Below are 18,499 nucleotides of genomic sequence, written 5' to 3'. Positions count from 1 at the left end.
AGGAGAAAAGCTCGTTGGTGTGAAGATGTAGAAAACACCAACGAAGATCTCGCCCCGTTTGATGCCAAAGTCGCATCGGGTGAGATTCCTCCAACTTCCAACCAGGGCAGGCCTATTTCTGTCAATCCCTCCGTCACCAAAGAAGTGATGACTCTCTCAAAGAGAGCTCACCAAAGGCGACGCCAACGCTTGGCCCGAGAATTCGCAAAAGCGATGGAGTCAACCGACGGAATCCGCTACAACGCGGATCTGAAGAACAGGAGAGGCAAACAGCCTCAACCACCGATGAATGGCAGTTCCTCCAAGCCGCCAATGAGCGAATGGGTCCGGGTCAAACGTAATCGTTCGACGCTTGAGGAGCGCATTCGCAAGCGCCACGCAATGTCAGCGCAGGCACGAGCTCAAGTCTAAGAGGTGGCCAAGAACCGCCATCAACCCGTAAAACTTGGAGACTGAAGTCTGAAGCGGGGATTCAGACAAAGGAGAAACAACTGCAGCCTCCGAAAGTTCAACCTCCGGCGAATCAATCCAGACCGCCGATGATTTCCACAACTAAAAGGAAGTCGGTTTTGGAGCGCCTCGGTCCACTGCCCGAGGAGTGAAGCAAAATTCCAATCCAAGGACGTTTGGGCCCACTAAGAAAGCCCCGAACGAATCAACATGATGGGGGTCGCCACAACCCTCAATATGACGAGGAAATCAGGGCAACCAAGCGCACTACTTTGCGCATTGAAGTTCAGGAGCCCGTCGAGAATTCGCGCCCACAAAGGCGCGTTTCGAGGCGCGTGACTCTTGAGAGCCCTAAAAAGGCAATTTGCTCTCAGAAGGAAACGTTGTCGTCTGAGGACGAAAACGTTATACCTGAGAGATCGTGCCAACACACGATAGGTTACTCCGACCTTCAAGCGGACGAGTTGTACTATCGTGCTGGGGGTACCTGGGGCTACGAGCAAAGCCAGAAAGAGAAGTCCTCGAAGGCTAGAAACTCAGTGCCCTTGTTCAAAGCTCATTCGGGCGGTACTGTCTAAGTGCAACTGCATCAAGACGGTCCCCGAAAGAATTTCGGTTTTCGAAAGGCTCACCACCGAAACGCCAAAACCAAGGCCTAGGCGTTTCCGACAAAGAAGAAGGGTAGTCGAGGAAGGAGAATTTTCGAGGGTCACCACGAATATGACCAGCAAAGGGACGTCGACACAGGAGAACCCCGAGTCAATTCCGGAAGTACCCCGGTGTGTAACCCGTCTGCAGTCCGGAGCCATCATACGAGGAACTTATGGTAGGGTTCGGACAAGATTACCGTCAGAAGATGAAGAATCGGATTCCTGTTCTGCTGTCGCATCAGACAATACAGTATCCAGCGAGGGACAACCCCACGAGTCATTTATGATAAGCGCGGAACAAGTGGCCAAGATGCTCGAAGAAGCCATGGCTAAACAACACGAGGCCTTCAGATTCGAAATGCAGTTGGCCATGCAGAACATGAGAGAAATGCATGACCAACAAATCCAGGCATTGACGAACCAGCAAGGCGAGCCAAACGTTCAGGAAGAGGAGCACACGGATACGGATGAAGCTCACAATGCCAATAATCCTCCCGTCAATGCAGGGGGTGATAATGAGGATGCTAGTCGTAATGCCACACTTCCGCCTCAGAACGAAAACACAGGCGCTCACAATGCCAATAACCCTCCCGTCAATGCAGGGGGTGGTAACGAGGATGCCAATGAAGATACAAGTGAAGACTTGAAGATCAAAGATCTTGAGAGCAAAATCAACACATTGATCTCCGCTCAAGAGACGAAGAAAACAGGCATTCCCTGTCCATACCCAAGAGAGTGGGAATCGATCCCATATCCGGCGAAGTTCAACCTAATTAACTTCACGCCGTTTGATGAGAAGGGTTCGCCCACTCAGCATGTGATTTATTTCAAATCACACTTGGGGGTAATCTCTGGCAATGAGCCTCTGATGGTGCGGTCATTCGTCGGCACTCTTCGCGGAGCCGCCTTCGATTGGTATCGCCGCCTCAAGCCAGGTAGCGTGAACAGCTGGGACGATACGGGGAGTTGGTCGACACCTTCGTCAAAAGGTTCCGGAACAAGGCGATGAATTGTCGGGAGCCGATCACTGAGAAATTCATTCTCCAGACTTGCCACAACAACCTTGCACTGGACGTGTTGGAAGCAATGGGAACAGCACCGTCTGACACTTGGAAAGACTTGAAGGTGCGCGGTGAACAAGTCGAACGCTTCCTCCGAAGGAAAAAGACCGAGAGGAACCGACCGACGGTTAATCCTCCGAACTCGAACTTTGCCTCTCGTGGTAAAGGCAAATCACCTGCAGCTGCTGTTGATGCTAATCAAACGTCACAACAGCAATCCCGAAGGCAGCAAAAGACTTCGGGTCCGAGACTCCAAAAAGAGTACTCTTTCAAGGACGAAGACGTTCCAGCCATCTTCGAATCCCTCCTTGAAAGTAACAAGATCAAGCTACCACCTCTCACAAATCAGGAGGAAGCTGACAACACGACAGATCCAAAGTACTGTGCATACCACAGGAGGGTCCTTCATCCCACCAAGGATTGCTTCACTCTCAAAAATAGTATTCAGACCTTGGTTGAAGCCGGCGTCATAACGCTAAGGTAAGCCAGTTAAGAACGGCACGACTCCGACGAGTATAAGAGTATAAACTGCTTTTCAATCCTCCGACCGGTATAAGAGGTTAAACTGCTTCCTGATACTCCAACATGTATATGAGTCTAAACTGTTTCATTTCTTTCACGGGAAGTTCCTGGAGAATTTTTTATATATAATATTCTTAAGGATAACCCGGTCATGTAACTCAGTACAATGTCGGACCCAGTTCCACAAGAGAAGTTGGGGGTGGATTATTCAAGTATCGAAAAGTTCCCGAAAGAATATCACGAGTGATATTCTTAGGGATAACCCAATCACTATAAAAGTGATAAGTAAAACATCCACATTTAAACTCTAAAGGTTGGAATGTTTTCCATTATTGTTATCAAATTCACTAATTCTCATGAGTTATCTTGTTGAAACGAGATTCGATCCTTTTGACAGATTAATCTTTCCTCACAAAAATCCCCCACTGATCAAGTCAATTGACGGTGGGTCCACTAAATTTTCTGTCCGCCAATTCATGGCAATTTTCAAAGCTTAACGTGTTAAGTCCTGATTACTTAACGTCAAAACCCTTCATCGAGTGGCCAGTACAAACCAGTATTTCTACTGCTACTTGTATTCCATTCTCTTTGCTTTCAGGTCAAACCTATAAAAGTTAGGGCCACAATCAAAATCCCCTCTCGATTCTTCCAATGAACGAGAGGTCCACTTTAAAATCGAGTGATCAAACATTCCTACAGTTAGGGTCATCTCAAACTCCTGCTTGGTCAAACCTTCCTACAGTTAGGACCAAAACCACAATTCACTCTCGATAAACGAGAATTTCATCTTTAGTTCGGTAATCAAACCTTCTGACAGTTAGTGTTATCTGAATCTTTTCGATTCTCGGAGTGGAGATCACACTCTTAGTTTCACCTTTCTGGATTCTGGGGGTGGAGATCCCACATCGAGTCTCCTTTCTGGCTGAAGATAGAATATAAAATTCTTCCTCAGTGTCGGGAGATAGAATATAAAATTCTTCCTCTCCCATTTCGGGTTCGTCTTTGCCCCAAGAGAAGACACCACCTTTTTCAACTCTCAAAATCCGTGCCTCACAGGTATAGGAAGTTTATCCCGAATCCTAAGTAGGGATAAGTCTGCGCCTAACACGCGCTACCGGTCTAGTCTTTTTCCGTAGAAAAAGACACCAGAGTTCGATTCTGGGGTATTTTATCCTGAAACCTAAGCAAGGATAAGTTGGCGCTTAACCCGCGCCGCCGGTTAGTTCTTAACCGTTAAAAAGAACACTCGTTCACATATTCAACATTGTGACAGACAGGTTGTTATTAATAACACCAGAATCCATGCCTTACACGCATGGGGAATTTCATCCTGAATCCTAAGAAAGGATATGCCGACGCCTAACACGCGTCGCCGGTTTAGTCTTTCTCCGAAGAAAAAGACACCAGAGTTTGATTTTGGGAAATTTTATCCCGAAGCCTAAGTAGGGATAAGTCAGCGTCTAAAACACGTTGCTGGGTAGCCTATTCCCATAACAATGGCAAAGTCTACATATTCGAAGTTGTAGCATCAAGTCTAAGGGAGTTCATTCCTTTAGCACAACGTCACATGCGGAACGGATTTAGACAATCCGCATGCTAGCCCGATTCAAACGGTAGTCGGTAAAGGCTAATCAAACCCGTTAAATGCTGGGGGTTAGCCAAAAATCCTAAAGTCAACGCCTAACACGCGTCGTCGGGTAGCCTATTCCCGTAACAAATGGTAAAGCTTATGTATTCAACATCATAGCACAAAGTCTAAGAGAGTTCATTCCTTTAGCGCAACGTCACATGCGGAACGGATTAAAACAATCCGCATGTAAGCCCAATTCAAACGGTAGTCGGTAAGAGCACGTCAAATCCGTTGAAGGCTGAGGATTTGCCAAAAATCCTAAGTCAACGTCTCATACACGTTGCTGTTTAGTCTTTTCACAGGAGAAAGACGAAGTCTACGTATTCAATATCGTAGCACTAAAAGGGTTAACTCTTTTAGCTTAACGTCACATGCGGAACGGACTTGAACAATCCGCATGCTAGCCCGACTCAAACGGTAGTCGGTAAAGGCGCATCAAACCCGTTGATGGCTGAGGATTTGCCAAAAATCCTATAAATACGAAAGTCACTGACGCATCAGCTCCATTAGTTGGTCTCGTGACTTGAGCATCCAACGACGTTCGAAACCCTAAGGTCAACGCCGGACAACGCGTAACCCTAGGTCAACGCCAGTCAATGCGTTGCGATCAAAAAATCAACGTACGACGTTCAAAACCCTAGGTCAACGCCGGACAACGCGTAACCCTAGGTCAACGCCTATCAACGCGTTGCAATGAAAGAATCAATACTCCGAAAAGTATACGAGTATAAACTGCTTCTTAATACTCCAATAAGGTATATGAGTATAAACTATTCCCTATTTTTGGTTGAGAAGTTCCTGGAGAATATTTTTATAAATATTCTTAAGGATAACTCAACAACACTACGCCGGACAACGCGTCGCAAATAAAAAACTCAACGCCAACAATTGATGGTCAGCTAAAGATTAGAAAATCAGGAATCGACTTCAAGTTTAAAATTCTAACAACGGTCAGACAATAAATGCAGCACCGGAACTCTTACAGACATTCGACAAAGCACCGAATAGCCTGAAGGATTGAAGGAATCAAGAACAGAAGCCATTCCAAGGTCCCGTTACACCGACTGAAGGTTGGGACAATCATATCCAAAGTATTCCAGACTCTTCTATAAAAGAACGAGGCTGAAATACTTTGGAGGGGGTATCTGTAGGCATATAAAATTGCTTATAGGTCCCCTAGCATAGCTCGGCACAAACCGACGAACCAACGAGGCGACGAGATCGACAAATCGCACGCGAACAACGGAATGAATCCACCCGCGTGCAGAATCAAGCTAACGAATTAAGGAATCAACGAGTCATCCAACCGCCGAGCCACCCATGGGTGGCTCGGCCCAGTGCCGGCCACCCATGGGTGGCCGACCCAGATCTGTGCGCGGGCACAGTTCAGAGAGCCTATAAATAGGCTCCTCTTTGTTCATTTGAAAAGGTTGGATTTTTTGGAGGCGAAGCCCTGCTGGATTGAAGACTCAGATCTAAAAAAGATTCAAACTTTAGGACTTCGAGGACTTGTTCATCCAGATCTGGTGCTCGGCGATCGTCAACGCCAAATAAGGCAAGAGTTCGAGAGGACCGGATCTCAGATCTACGCAGGCGTACTCCGGATCAAAGCTTGGCCTTTGATCCCGAGATTTGGGCGATTGTTTCCTTGGTGAACCAATTCCCCCGGCTATTATTTCCTTGGTGAAATAATACCCGTCGTACTGCGTAGATCCGACCGGATCTAGATCTCGCGGTGGTCCACGGATTAACCCCGGCGCAGGCAAACAACCCACGCAAGCGAGCGACCGCAAAACAGGAGCTCGTGATTTGTTCGACAAACAAGGAGAAAGTTGTAATCTTTTTTTTATTTTTATTTTTCTTTGATTTTCATTGTAACCGGATCTTATAAAAAGACCGGATCTTTGTAACTAAAAAAAGCTGTTATTTAAGATGACAATGGAATCAATAATGAAGAAAGACACCAATTTTCACCGCGAACAAAGGTATTGTCTAGGATATCTCTTCTTGAGAGCAGAATGTGGCCAATAGGAGAAGGCCACGTGAAGAGCCAAGTTTGTGAACAAGAGTGAGACCAGATGCAAGAGTTAGATTCTTGGGCTGGGTTCACGAGAAACCCAGCCTCGCAGGAGCCAACTTCCTTCTTGTCTGTTTCCTCTCTAAAAGTCCTCTCTCCAAAACCCCTTCTCTCTTTACACAACTTAGTCAATTCCCACAATACCCAACCACTTTACCGCGTGGAAAAAACGTTAAGCCAGCTCAGAGGTGTAGAGAGAGATTGTACATTGACTGATTTTCCCAAAATAACCCTTCTGCTATTTTGACCCAACAAGGAAACAACCACATGGAGATGACCCTTTAATTGGCACAAAAGTGTCTCATTTTTATTCCTATGTAGAGCCTGAATTAAAACCTTTAATCTATTTTAAAGAGAATGCATAGAAGAGAAAACCTTTTTTAAAGAGCCTCCAGTGTAGTTTCAGTTTTTCGTTATATTAATCTCTTTTCTCTATCAAGCACTGTCAAATTCCCTCTTCTTAGTGTCATTAGCAACCACACCATCTTTTTCATTCGCATTGATCCCTATTTGGTTTAGTCTATTTCTAATCTTACTTACATCTTCAATTAGGATTCTATAACTTCCTACTGGTGCACACAAGTAATCTGTTACTGTGATCTTATCACTCCTTACTGGTATAAGTTCTATGCCCCATATATTCTATGCTGACACCTTCCGTAATTTCTGTAATCGAGATTCAGTTTTGTTGGACATGTGGAACCTAACTCTATTGTTTTCTTATCATTCTTTCCCTTTGTCCCTAGGTACGCTATATAGGAGTTTCAAATGAAACTTCATATGGAGTTATGGAATTTGTACACGCTGCAAAACTTGAAGGGCTTCCCAAGATCATCAGCATTCAGAATAACTATAGCCTACTTGTGAGGTGCAAATTTGAAGGTATGTCCTTTTAGGTCACCAATCTGTAAATAAGAAGTAACATTGGGGCTAGGCTATGCACATTTGAGTCATATCATCAATAATGAATATGAAGCATATAAAATATCTTGTAACGTCTACCTCCTAGTTTGGACTCCCCTTGTCCCTTCTTCCAGTAGTAAAGTGTTGTTTTTCTTTCAGTTGCATTTGCGTACATGTTTTTTGAGAAAATGATCAACAAGAGACTTGAATTTCATAGTGTGTTGTGTATCTGAAGAGATAGAATTTATAAAATGCAGGGACAACGAAAGAGATATTAAAAAGAAAAATGCTTGAGAATTGGTCACTGTTAGAAGAAGAGAGTATTAGTTTAGTTCCACATTGCTTGTGAGACTAGCTTGTAACTAATTCATCTCTATAAATAAAGTATAGAGTGAGGGGATAACTCTCCAATAATATATTCTCTCTCTAAACTTTAACATGGTATCAGAGCTTCCTAAACCCTAAACCCTAACCCTAATTCCCGTTGCCACTTGTTCTAACCCTAATTCCTAAACCCTAGCCGCCGCCTCTCCTCTCTCTCGAAACCCTAGCCGCCTCCTCTCCTCTCTCCGCCTCCTCTCCTCTCCTCTCTCTCGAAACCCTAGCCGCCAAAGATCAAATCCGTCGCTGTCCGCTTCGTCCGTCACTGCTGTCACTTGCTTTGTTCGTTGCCACTTGCTTCCTTGACAACTTGGATATCTTACCTTGCTCGGTGTTTCCTCGAGTTCAAACTTGAATTTGATCTTGAGAAAAGTGTTTATCTTACCTTGCTAAGATATTCACTTCAGTTCTTGTTTCCACAATCGAAACATCAACGTCAAACTTCCTTCACGTCTGACTCGGTTCGTTGAATCAGTGGTCCACGGAGGAAACTCCAGATCCAGATCCACTTCACCGATCCGATCTTCCTCCACAACTCCCGTCAGTCGTCGTCGCCGTTGTCATGTCCCTTTGTTTTCGGATCTGACTTAGATCTGCAAATTGTTCTAAAAAAAAAATATTTCTGGTTCTTGAATTTTAACCTTCGTGTTTCATGTTAACCTTCGGACTCTTGCATTTTAACCTTCGGGTTCTTGTATGATAACCTTCGGGTTCTTGCATTGTTAACCTTCGGGTTATTGGACTTGTTCAACTTGTGGAGGGTAACGTCTTGATCTCTACTCGTCTGTTTCATGATGACCGGATCTGAGGAACTTAAGAATTCTGAGTTAACAGTCTAAATGAAAGTTTCGGAGATATTTTCTGATAGAATCACTTACCGAAATTTTGATGGAATTAACTATTTCCAGTGAAAACGTGTTATTAAAATCTACGTGGCCGGCCGAGGTAAAATTGATCATTTGTTGACGGACCCTCTTACTCCGACACCGGAGTCTTGGACATTAGATGATAGTGTCCTCTTACATCAAATTTTTAATACTATGGAGCTTAAAATTCATGATTTAATCCTTCATTGTATGATAGTGAAGGAACTTTGGTGTTTCTTACAAGATTTCTATGGGGGTAGCAGTAATATTAATCGAGCATATGAAGTTATTCAAGAGCTGTTTCGTAAGAAACGGGATGATAAATCCATGGATGATCATTATAGTGAGTTCAATCGTCTGACTGAGGAACTTCGTCAGATTTCTTCTGTTACTGGGAATGTAAAACAGATGTAAAACCAATGGAACAAACTTATGGTACTCACCTACTTGGGTATCCTAGATTCCATTTACTCCTCTGCTCGACCACAAATCATGGGGAGTTCCGCCATTGGTTCTCTGGTTGAGACTTATCACTTTTTGAAGGACACTGTCCCTGCACAGCCACTTACATCCATCGCGGATTGCTCTGCGTTTGCCATTCAGAGTTGATAGTCTTATGGACGAGGGGATCATATTGGTGGTCCTGGAAGAGGTAGATGTAACTTTAAAGGGAGAGGAGGTTACCACAGTGGTCGTTCTGGGGGCTGAGGTGGTCAACGAGGTGGCCGTGGAGGTCCATCTCAAGGCAGACATACTAATGACGATGACTCAGTGAAGACTTGTAACTACTGTCACCAATCAGGACATCTCAAATATAATTGTCCTGAATTAGAAAAGAAGAAGGCCAAGGGTGCTTACATGGTCGCTCATGATAACTTCACTTCATATGACAGTGAAAGTCAACTACAGTCAATCTTTCAGGATGCGGAGTTGCAGCGTAAATTTCAGTAATTTTAATTATTCTAGTAGTACCAAAATTCACAACCATCATCCTCCTCTTTATCTAGTACTCTCAAAAGTACAGGTACCTCTTTATATTTACTTACATCGTTTTCGTCTCATACTTGGATTATAGATACAGGTACCACTAATCATATGACTGGGAATCAATGTATCATGTCCTCTTTCTCTCCTACATCTAAGTCAGTTATATTAGCTGATGGTTCACGTACACCTGTTCAGGGTATCGGTAACACTAATCCTACACCTAGTCTCCCCATTTCCTTCGTATTCTATCTTCCTAGTTTTCCCTATAACATTTTATCTGTTAGTAAGATTACTAAATTACTAAACTGTACTGTGACATTCTTCCCCACATATTGTGTCTTTTAGGATCTGGTCATGAGAAAAATGATTGGGACATGACACGAGCAGAACGACCATTATAAACTGGATTTAGGCGCCAAACGTTTAGCGTGTATTGAAAACTCATCAGCTCTACAATACCATTGTCAGCTAGGGCATCTCTCTCTCTGTTCTCAAGCTTCTAAATTCCCAGTTCAAATCTCTTTCCTCTTTAGAGTGAGTTGTGTCAACTTGGCAAACTCCATCGTGTATCTTATCCTAATCGAGTCAATAAGAGGGCTGCAAAGCTATTTGATCTTGTTCATTCTGATGTCTGGGGGCCATGCCCAATAACTTCTAAATTGGGATTCCGATACTTTGTTAGTTTTGTGGATGATCACTCTCGTGTTACTTGGATTTATCTTCTCAAGTCTAGGTTTAAAGTCTTTTCTACATTTAAACTCATTTATTCTGAAATAGTCAATCAATTCAAGACTTCGCAAATTTTTTCGATCTGATAATGCAAGGGAATATTTGGATGATAATTTTACTAGTTTTCTTGAACATGGAATTCTCCATCAGTCTTCTTGTGTTTACACTCCTCAACAAAATGGAGTTGCTGAACGAAAGAATAGACATCTCCTTGATATTGCTCGAACATTGCTATTTCATCGTTACGTTCCCAAAGAGTTTTGGGGGAAGCTATCCTAACAGCATGTTACTTGATTAATCGAATGTCCTCTTCTGTTCTGCAAGAAAAGTTCTATACCCCAACGATGATCTTTTTTCGCTTCCTCCAAAGATTTTTGGTTCTCTGTGCTTTGTTCATAATCACAGTCCAAATAAATAAAAGTTTGACTCTCGGTCTATTAAATGTATTTTTCTTGGCTACTCCCGAAAACATAAATGTTATACGTGTTTCTGTCTATCACTCAATCGTTTTGTGTTATCTGCTGATGTAACATTCTTTGAAGACAAACCTGGTTATTCTAGTTCTCCGACTCCATTATCATCGGATGAGTATGACTATTTAATCCTACAAGAGTCATTGGTTAACGGTGGTGGTTCATCCATTAATAATACTATTTGTGCTACTGACAAAGATTCCACTCGGTTTAAAGACCCAATTCAAGTTTATCATTGTCGCTCTGCTCCTGCTCCTAAGCTAACGTCAACCTCAATACCACATCCTCTGTTAGAAGAACCAGAATCAGTAAGTGCAAATTTATCCCTTTCTGCAAAAGACCTTCCTATTGCACTTCGAAAATGGACACAACCTTGTAGTTAACATCCTATTTCTAACTTTGTCTCTTATGATCGCCTCTTCTCCATCTTTCGATCTTTTGTTACTTCCCTCGACTTATATTTGGTTCCCAAAAATATGTCAGAAGCTTTGTCTATTCTAGGTTGGAACCAAACGATGCAAGATAAAATGAGGGCCTTGCGACAGAATGTGACTTGGGATTTGGTCCCACTTCCACCAAGAAAGCGGCCCATCAGCTGCAAGTGGGTGTACATTGTCAAATTGAATTCTGATGGAACTTTAGCACGCCTGAATGTCCGACTGGTTGCTAAAGGCTATTCGCAGGTGTATGACTTAGATTACTTAGATGCCTTCTCTCCAGTGGTAAAAATGACATTTGTTCAGATTTTTATCTCATTAGCAACGACAAATCACTAGCCATTTCATCAGTTGGACATCAATAATGCATTTCTTAATGGTATTCTAGATGAAGAGGTTTACATGGAGCAACCACCAGGTTTTGTTGCTCAGGGGGAGAATGCGAAAGTGTGTAGGCTGAAGAAATCACTTTATGGTCTGAAGCAATCTCCGAGAGCCTAGTTTGGACGTTTTGCATTGGTTATTCAAGAATTTGGGTTCTGTCATGCACAGAAAGATCACTGTCTTCTGGCGATTTCAGAATGGGAAACGAATTCTGCTTGTTGTCTATGTGGATGTCATTGTAATTATAGGGGATGATGCTTCTGGTATTAACAGCCTGAAGAAGCATTTACAGACACATTTCTAAATCAAAGGTATTGGTTCCCTAAAATACTTTCTAGGCATTAAAGTCGCAAAGTCAACGAAGGGTATTATTCTGTCACAAAGAAAGTACGTTTTGGATATGCTTTCAGAAACTCGGATGTTAGGATACAGAAGCAGTGATTCTCCAATGGATGTGAACTCAAAACTACTATCAGATCAGGGGGAGCTTCTTGAAGATATTGGACAATATAGAAGATTGGTGGGGAAACTGAATTATCTGACGGTGATCAGACATGACATCACATTCGCAGTCAATGTTGTGAGTCAGTTCTTGTCCACACCAAGAACTACTGGATGCAATAATGAGAATTTTGAGGTACTTGAAAAAGGTTCCAGGACGAGAAATTCTCTATTCAGATCAATGACACATCAGAGTTGTAGTCTTCTCTGATGCAGATTGGCTTGGATATCCTTTTGATAGGAGATCAACTACTTGATATTATGTCTTTCTCAGAGGAAATCAATATCATGGAAAAGTAAGAAACAAAGTGTTGTATCTCGATCCATTACAGAATCATAATACAAAGCTATGACAAATGTGACACCAGAGATGGTTTAGATCAGAGACCTATTGACAGAAATTGGTCTCCCTCCAGAATGTCCCATGGATCTATATGGCGACAATAAAGCAGCAATTCACATTGCTGAGAATCCCGTGTTTCATGAAAGAGCCAAGCACATTAAAGTCGACTGTCATGTAGTCCGCAAGAAGCTCGAGGATAAAATCATCACGGTAAAACATGTATCGACAGTAAATCAGTTGGCAGACATTCTTACAAACCATTTGGTCAAACACGGGTTGACTTTATTTGTGATAAGCTGGGCATGCATGATATATATGCTCCAGCTTGAGGGGGAGTTAGAAAAAGAGAGTATTAGTTTAGTCCCATATTTCTTGTGAGACTAACTTGTTAATCCATCTCTATAAATAAAGTATAGAGTGAGGAGATAACTCTCCAATAATCTCTTTTCTTTCCAAACTTTAATAGTCACCAAGTGTGGCTTAAACATTAAATATGAGCACTGGCTCATTATTAGCATGATCTTTGCAGGTGGGAGTTTCTCCAAATAACTTTTGTCTAGAGTTGTCCGTTCATATTCTTAGTAGATATTTTCCTCTCTAATGAATCCATTTCCAATTTTCATGTTGTTTTTTAATTCAGAAGTGATGTCTACATATGTTTCTTGTGGGAAAAGGCACTCATAATATACTTGAAGCATCGTGATTAACATCTTCTTGCAATATAGTCCTAATTCTGATTAATTTGTATGCAGTTGATCTAGTGGAAGTATGTCACCCAAATAACTGCAATATTGGGTTACTAGCCTACTCTCCATTGGGTGGTGGAACACTCAGCGGGAAGTATTTGGATATCAACTCGGAAGCTGCAAAAACGGGCAGGCTGAACCTCTTCCCTGGATACATGGAGAGATACAATAGATCTGCCTCAAAGGTTTGATCTCTTATGTGAATGAATATGTGAAATTTGTATCTTATTGTTGGTATTTCAATATAGTTAGAGTCTAAAAGCAATAGGCGCGTCATCATTATCATTGATTGGTACCCATCTTCCATTAAAGACGCCCGTTATTGAGCATAGCTGTAGTACATGAGAAGCAATTGATGTTTATATCTTGAACATATTGCCTTTCCAACATACATTGCTTAGTTTTAATATTATTCTGATACTGAAACTTAATGAGGTACATTGTGCCTCTTATTGAAGAATGTCAGGCATCCTAATTGGTGCATGCCGCTGAAAAGTGAATCAATCAAACAGAAAAGTAGAGAATAAAACTTGTTGAGAACCGACTTCCCTTGCAAACAATGTCCCTCTGAACTTCCTTATAATATTCTGCCAAATAACTCTTAAAGCGAATCTCCCTATCTCTGTGGCGCTCCTTAGCTTGCTCTGCCTGTCAGAGACTGCACTGTGTCTGTATGTGCCAATATCTACACACACACACACATCCTCGGCAATCGAAGCCCAAAGATCTATGAGTCAGTTCATGCTTGACTAGCCAATCAGATAAATGAACCTGCATCTTCCCGACTTCTCCCATATTTTTATTTGTATGAGTACCTCTTTCACGCTCATGTCACGCCGAGGTACTGCAGAAGAAAAAACTGCAAAATCCAATCCAATTTATCGTAATCGATTAGTTAACATGTTGGTTAACCGTATTCTGAAACACGAAAAAAACCCGCAAAAAGCATTAACAATGCAAAGACCAATGCACCAATTGCGGTACAATAGAGTTGTAATTCACTAGTTATTCCAGATGCTCGCCAAATCTGAAAAAACCCGGAGGTTATTTAAGGTCCGAATGATCAACCCTACAATCAGTTGTTAGAATTAATAGATGTTCAAATCGTTCATTTGAATAAATTGAAACCCTTCTTATTGGATGTCTTGATCAATGGAGGAACAATATTACCATTTTCACACACACACACACACACACACACACACACACACACACACACATCCTTAAAATGATTCCTGAACCTGATCTTTTTACCTAATAAAAATCTAATGTTATTTGGAATCAAGTCCTAATGACTCTAGAAAATAAGGATTTCCTAGACTAATCAGGAAAGAAAGTCCTCATTTTTGAAGAAGACTCTTTTGATGAACTGCCCAAAATTGCAACTTGAACTTGAACTTGAATTGAATTTACTAATTTGTACCTAGGGCATACTCCTGACACATGCTAACTCATGAAACTTCATACATGCAAACTTTTTATCTGAGGGCAATCTACTTGCAGTGATTATATGAAGCTAATTGTTTTGGAAACACTTCTCCCTCTTAGTAATAAAAATAATGACTGGAGTACAGATAGTCTATGGAACACGTTTCAGTATTTCAAAAAATTTTCCCTCTTTCCAAATATAATTGATAACAGTAATGTTCATTTTAAGGCACTTCTTTTCCTTTTCTTTTACTGTTAACTCTAAGAAATAAAATAAAGCATGGAGAATATGCATATGCTCTTGCTTATAGTTTTATATATATCAGGAAGCAACACAACTATATGTTGAGTTGGCAAAGAAGCATGGCCTGACCCCTGTCCAACTTGCTCTGGGATTTGTACGTGATCGCCCATTCGTGACCAGCTCGATCATTGGTGCAACTTCTCTCGATCAGTTGAAGGAGGACATTGATGCGTTTACTTTGACTCCTCGGCCATTACCTACTGAAGTTGCTGATGGCATCGAGGATATCTTCAAGAGATACAAGGATCCAGCAATTCTATAAATAGGGGATGTTGTTATTTCTTTTCAAATTGTATTACATTCTTTTAGATCCAATCTAGTACTGATTGCGAGTCACAGAAAGGACGAGGAGGTGTATTGCATTGTCCAAGGACATGTTTTTCATTCAAAGAGTAAATAAATTTGACAATTCTTTTTAAGTTAATTTTTCAGTCAGATGCTAACTTCTTACTTTTCTTTATGGCACTTCAAATATAACCGATTTAAGCTATTGCCAAGTATTCCATATTACGAGCAATATTATAAGCGGAAACATAGACCATGTTTATCATTCAAAGAAAGCAAATAAATTTGGCATTCTGTTTAAGTTAAAATTTTAATCAGATGGTAACTTCTAACTTCTCTTTATGCTTCTGCAAATCTAATTGATTTAAGGTATTGCCATGTGTTCAATATTAAGAGAAATATTGTAAAACGAAAGCATAGAATGAAGTACTCAATCCATAAGCCGCAAGCTCTAAAGTAAATAGAGGCTCTGTTCTTTTATTTATTTATTTATAATAAATGATACGTGAAACAGAGCAATAGAAATATACCCTATAACTACTCTAAATATATGCCAAACAATAGATGCACTTAAAACTGTACAATATAAATACAACTTTAAAACATGACCAAGCAAGTGAACCATGGCCTTAAGCACTAAGAAAGCAAGTATACTAATTATCATATTAGAAAGCTGCTTATAAAAATTAAACATAGGAGAGGAACAGAGAAGACAGGGACATGTAATAAGAGACTAAAGTAAATGCATATTTGGGTGTAGGGTGGGTATTTTTTGGGGCGTGGGGTGGAGGGGAGTATCTGTGCTGCTGGACAATAAGAAGGATAGTTGAGGAAGATAGAATGCTGAAAGCATGTGCTTCTAAGAACGAATGCAAAGCCTGAACCTGAGGAGTAGCATCACTCTGTATGTTGGGGCTTTATCCGAAGGCCCTAAAGTGAGGTGCCAGAAATATTTGTGAATTCAAGATGTCATATAATCTAACCAGAATTCCATTTTGTGTGATGAAACTTTACAGCTGTCACTCTGTTTATCTTTTTTTGTTAACAATTCTTGTCTTTCTGATGACATTTGTGTGGCATCATTCTGTTGTATGTCGATTTTTGTTACTTGTGTCGGTGTCATGCTTGTAGTTGGCATTTTGTTTTGGTTGAGAATTTGAGATACGTAACTACATTCTTTTTACCCTTGAGCAGCAATTGCATTTTACTTGCTGAGCCATGAATTAACTGTTGGCAATGGCAAGAATACCTGAATAACGAGAAATCAAACTATCAAATGTGCAATAATGCAGAGAAGATGTCGTGTTAGGGGAATAAAAACTAAACGCTTCTTCGAATTATAGACTTATTCCACATTATCTTTTGACCATTTTCTATGTAGATGTTGTATCTGGTAAGGTTCTTGTGTATAGATTTACATGTGTATCTCTTTGACTTGCTGCACAAATCATCATCACCCTAAAAGCGACTTCTGCATGTATGTATACGTATATGTATCCTCTCTCTTCGCACACAAGCCTGACCGACCGATAATATGAATACTCAATATTCAGCTCCATTATGGCAGGTACGTAGAGTATGAAACCCATTATGGCAGGTACACACAGTATGAAATCAAACTAATACTCTAACGTGCACATATTTCAGTATTAGCAAACACAAATAACATTTCCTGTGATTTTGATATTCTTGGACGCACAATAAAAAAGAGATAAGATAAGTTGGTAGTTTTTTAGCTTTGGTAACTAGTGAATAGGTGTACAGGATTATTATGGCTATAAGAGGGGTCTAGGCTATGTCTCTTCATCCGATGACGAATGTTGCTGGCATGTCATTGACCGATTAGCGAATAAGGACGGATACTCATCCGATTCTTCAAATTAGGACTCCAACGTCAGGATTGGAGAAATGTACAAAGGCTTGATGTTGAATATGACCACGGTCGATCCTGCCACAATGGAGGAAGACGATCAATTGCCAACTTAGGAAGATCTTTGGATCCATCACCTGAATATCCAATATGGTGATAGATTCAAACAAAGAGAACCTCCCACCAAAGACAAAGTGGTCCAGGTGAACATGGGCGACGAAGCAAATCCGAAGCCCATATTCGTCAGCGATAGCCTTCCACCAGACGAGAAGGAAGAGTTGATTGCCCTCATCAGGGAATACATAGATGTTTTTGTCCAGAATTACAAAGATATGCCAGGTCTTGATCCAAATGTGGCGATGCATCGCCTTAACATCAAACCGGATGTTAAACCTGTCAAGCAACAGTAAAGACGGTTTCGCCCGTAAATTATGGAAGCGATCGAGTCTGAAGTTAAAAAGCTGATGGACTTGGGTTTTATCAGGGAAGAGCAACATCCCGACTAGTTAGAAAATATTGTACCGGTCCTTAAAAAGAACGGGAAAATCAGGATCTGCATCGACTTTAGAGACCTGAACACCGCCTGCCCAAAAGATGACTTTCCTCTCCCGATCACGGACGTTATCATCGACAACACGTGTGGGTTCAAGAGAATGTCGTTCATGGATGGATTCTTGGGTTACAATCAAATCAAGATGTACCCGGACGACGAAAAGCATACCGCGTTCAGAACACCACTCGGCATCTTCTGCTACACAGTTATGCCCTTCGGCTTGAAGAACGCATGTGTCACATACCAACGGGCAATGACGAAGATTTTCTAGGTACATCTCTGGAAGATCGTCGAGTGCTATGTTGATGACTTGGTACTTAAAAGACGCAACAAAGACGACCACATTTAAGACTCGAGGATGATGTTCGATCTCATGCGGAGTCACCAATTGAAGATGAATTCCACCAAGTCTTTCTTGGGAATGTCCAGCGGTAAATTCCTTGGATTCGTCGTTACCATCAATGGTATCTATATTGATCCTGACAAAGTAAATGCGATACACGAATTGCAACCCCCGAAAAATCTCAGAGAACTCAGAGGATTGCAAGGACGACTGGCTTATATCCGTCGATTCATCTCGAACCTCTCCGGAAAATGCCAACCATTCTCTAAACTCACGAAGAAGGGTGTGTCGTTTATTTGGGATGATGCTTGTCAGAAGGCATTCAAAGATATCAAAGTATATTTGGCGAATCATCCCGCTCTCGTTGCGCCGAAGTCAGGGAAGCTGTTCCTGATTTACGTCAAGGCGATGAACCACTCGTTAAGTGCTTTACTCGTACAAGACGATGACAACGGTCACGAGCAGGCGATATATTACCTGAGTCGAACTTTAGTAGGCGCTGAATCTCGATATCCAATGATTGAGAAGGAGTGCCTCGCCCTGGTGTTCGTAATTCAGAAAATACGACACTACCTG

The 18,499-nt window shown here is 41.6% G+C and overlaps 1 protein-coding gene across 1 annotated transcript in view; it reads left to right on the top strand.

The window, feature by feature from the left end:
* Positions 1-15,296, top strand: part of LOC109851521 (protein tas) — a 28,722-nt gene extending 13,426 nt beyond the window's left edge. The window contains exons 6-8 of the mRNA XM_020421705.1: positions 7,137-7,272; positions 13,147-13,325; positions 14,895-15,296. Coding sequence (XP_020277294.1) covers positions 7,137-7,272; positions 13,147-13,325; positions 14,895-15,134 — 555 coding nt within the window. The 3' untranslated portion in view covers positions 15,135-15,296. The remainder of the gene's footprint in view (positions 1-7,136; positions 7,273-13,146; positions 13,326-14,894) is intronic.

Source organism: Asparagus officinalis, chromosome 1, assembly GCF_001876935.1.
Source record: "Asparagus officinalis chromosome 1, Aspof.V1, whole genome shotgun sequence".
Taxonomy (NCBI): domain Eukaryota; kingdom Viridiplantae; phylum Streptophyta; class Magnoliopsida; order Asparagales; family Asparagaceae; genus Asparagus; species Asparagus officinalis.
The sequence above is the reverse complement of the archived record's forward strand: the minus strand, read 5'-3'. Positions and strand labels throughout refer to the sequence as shown.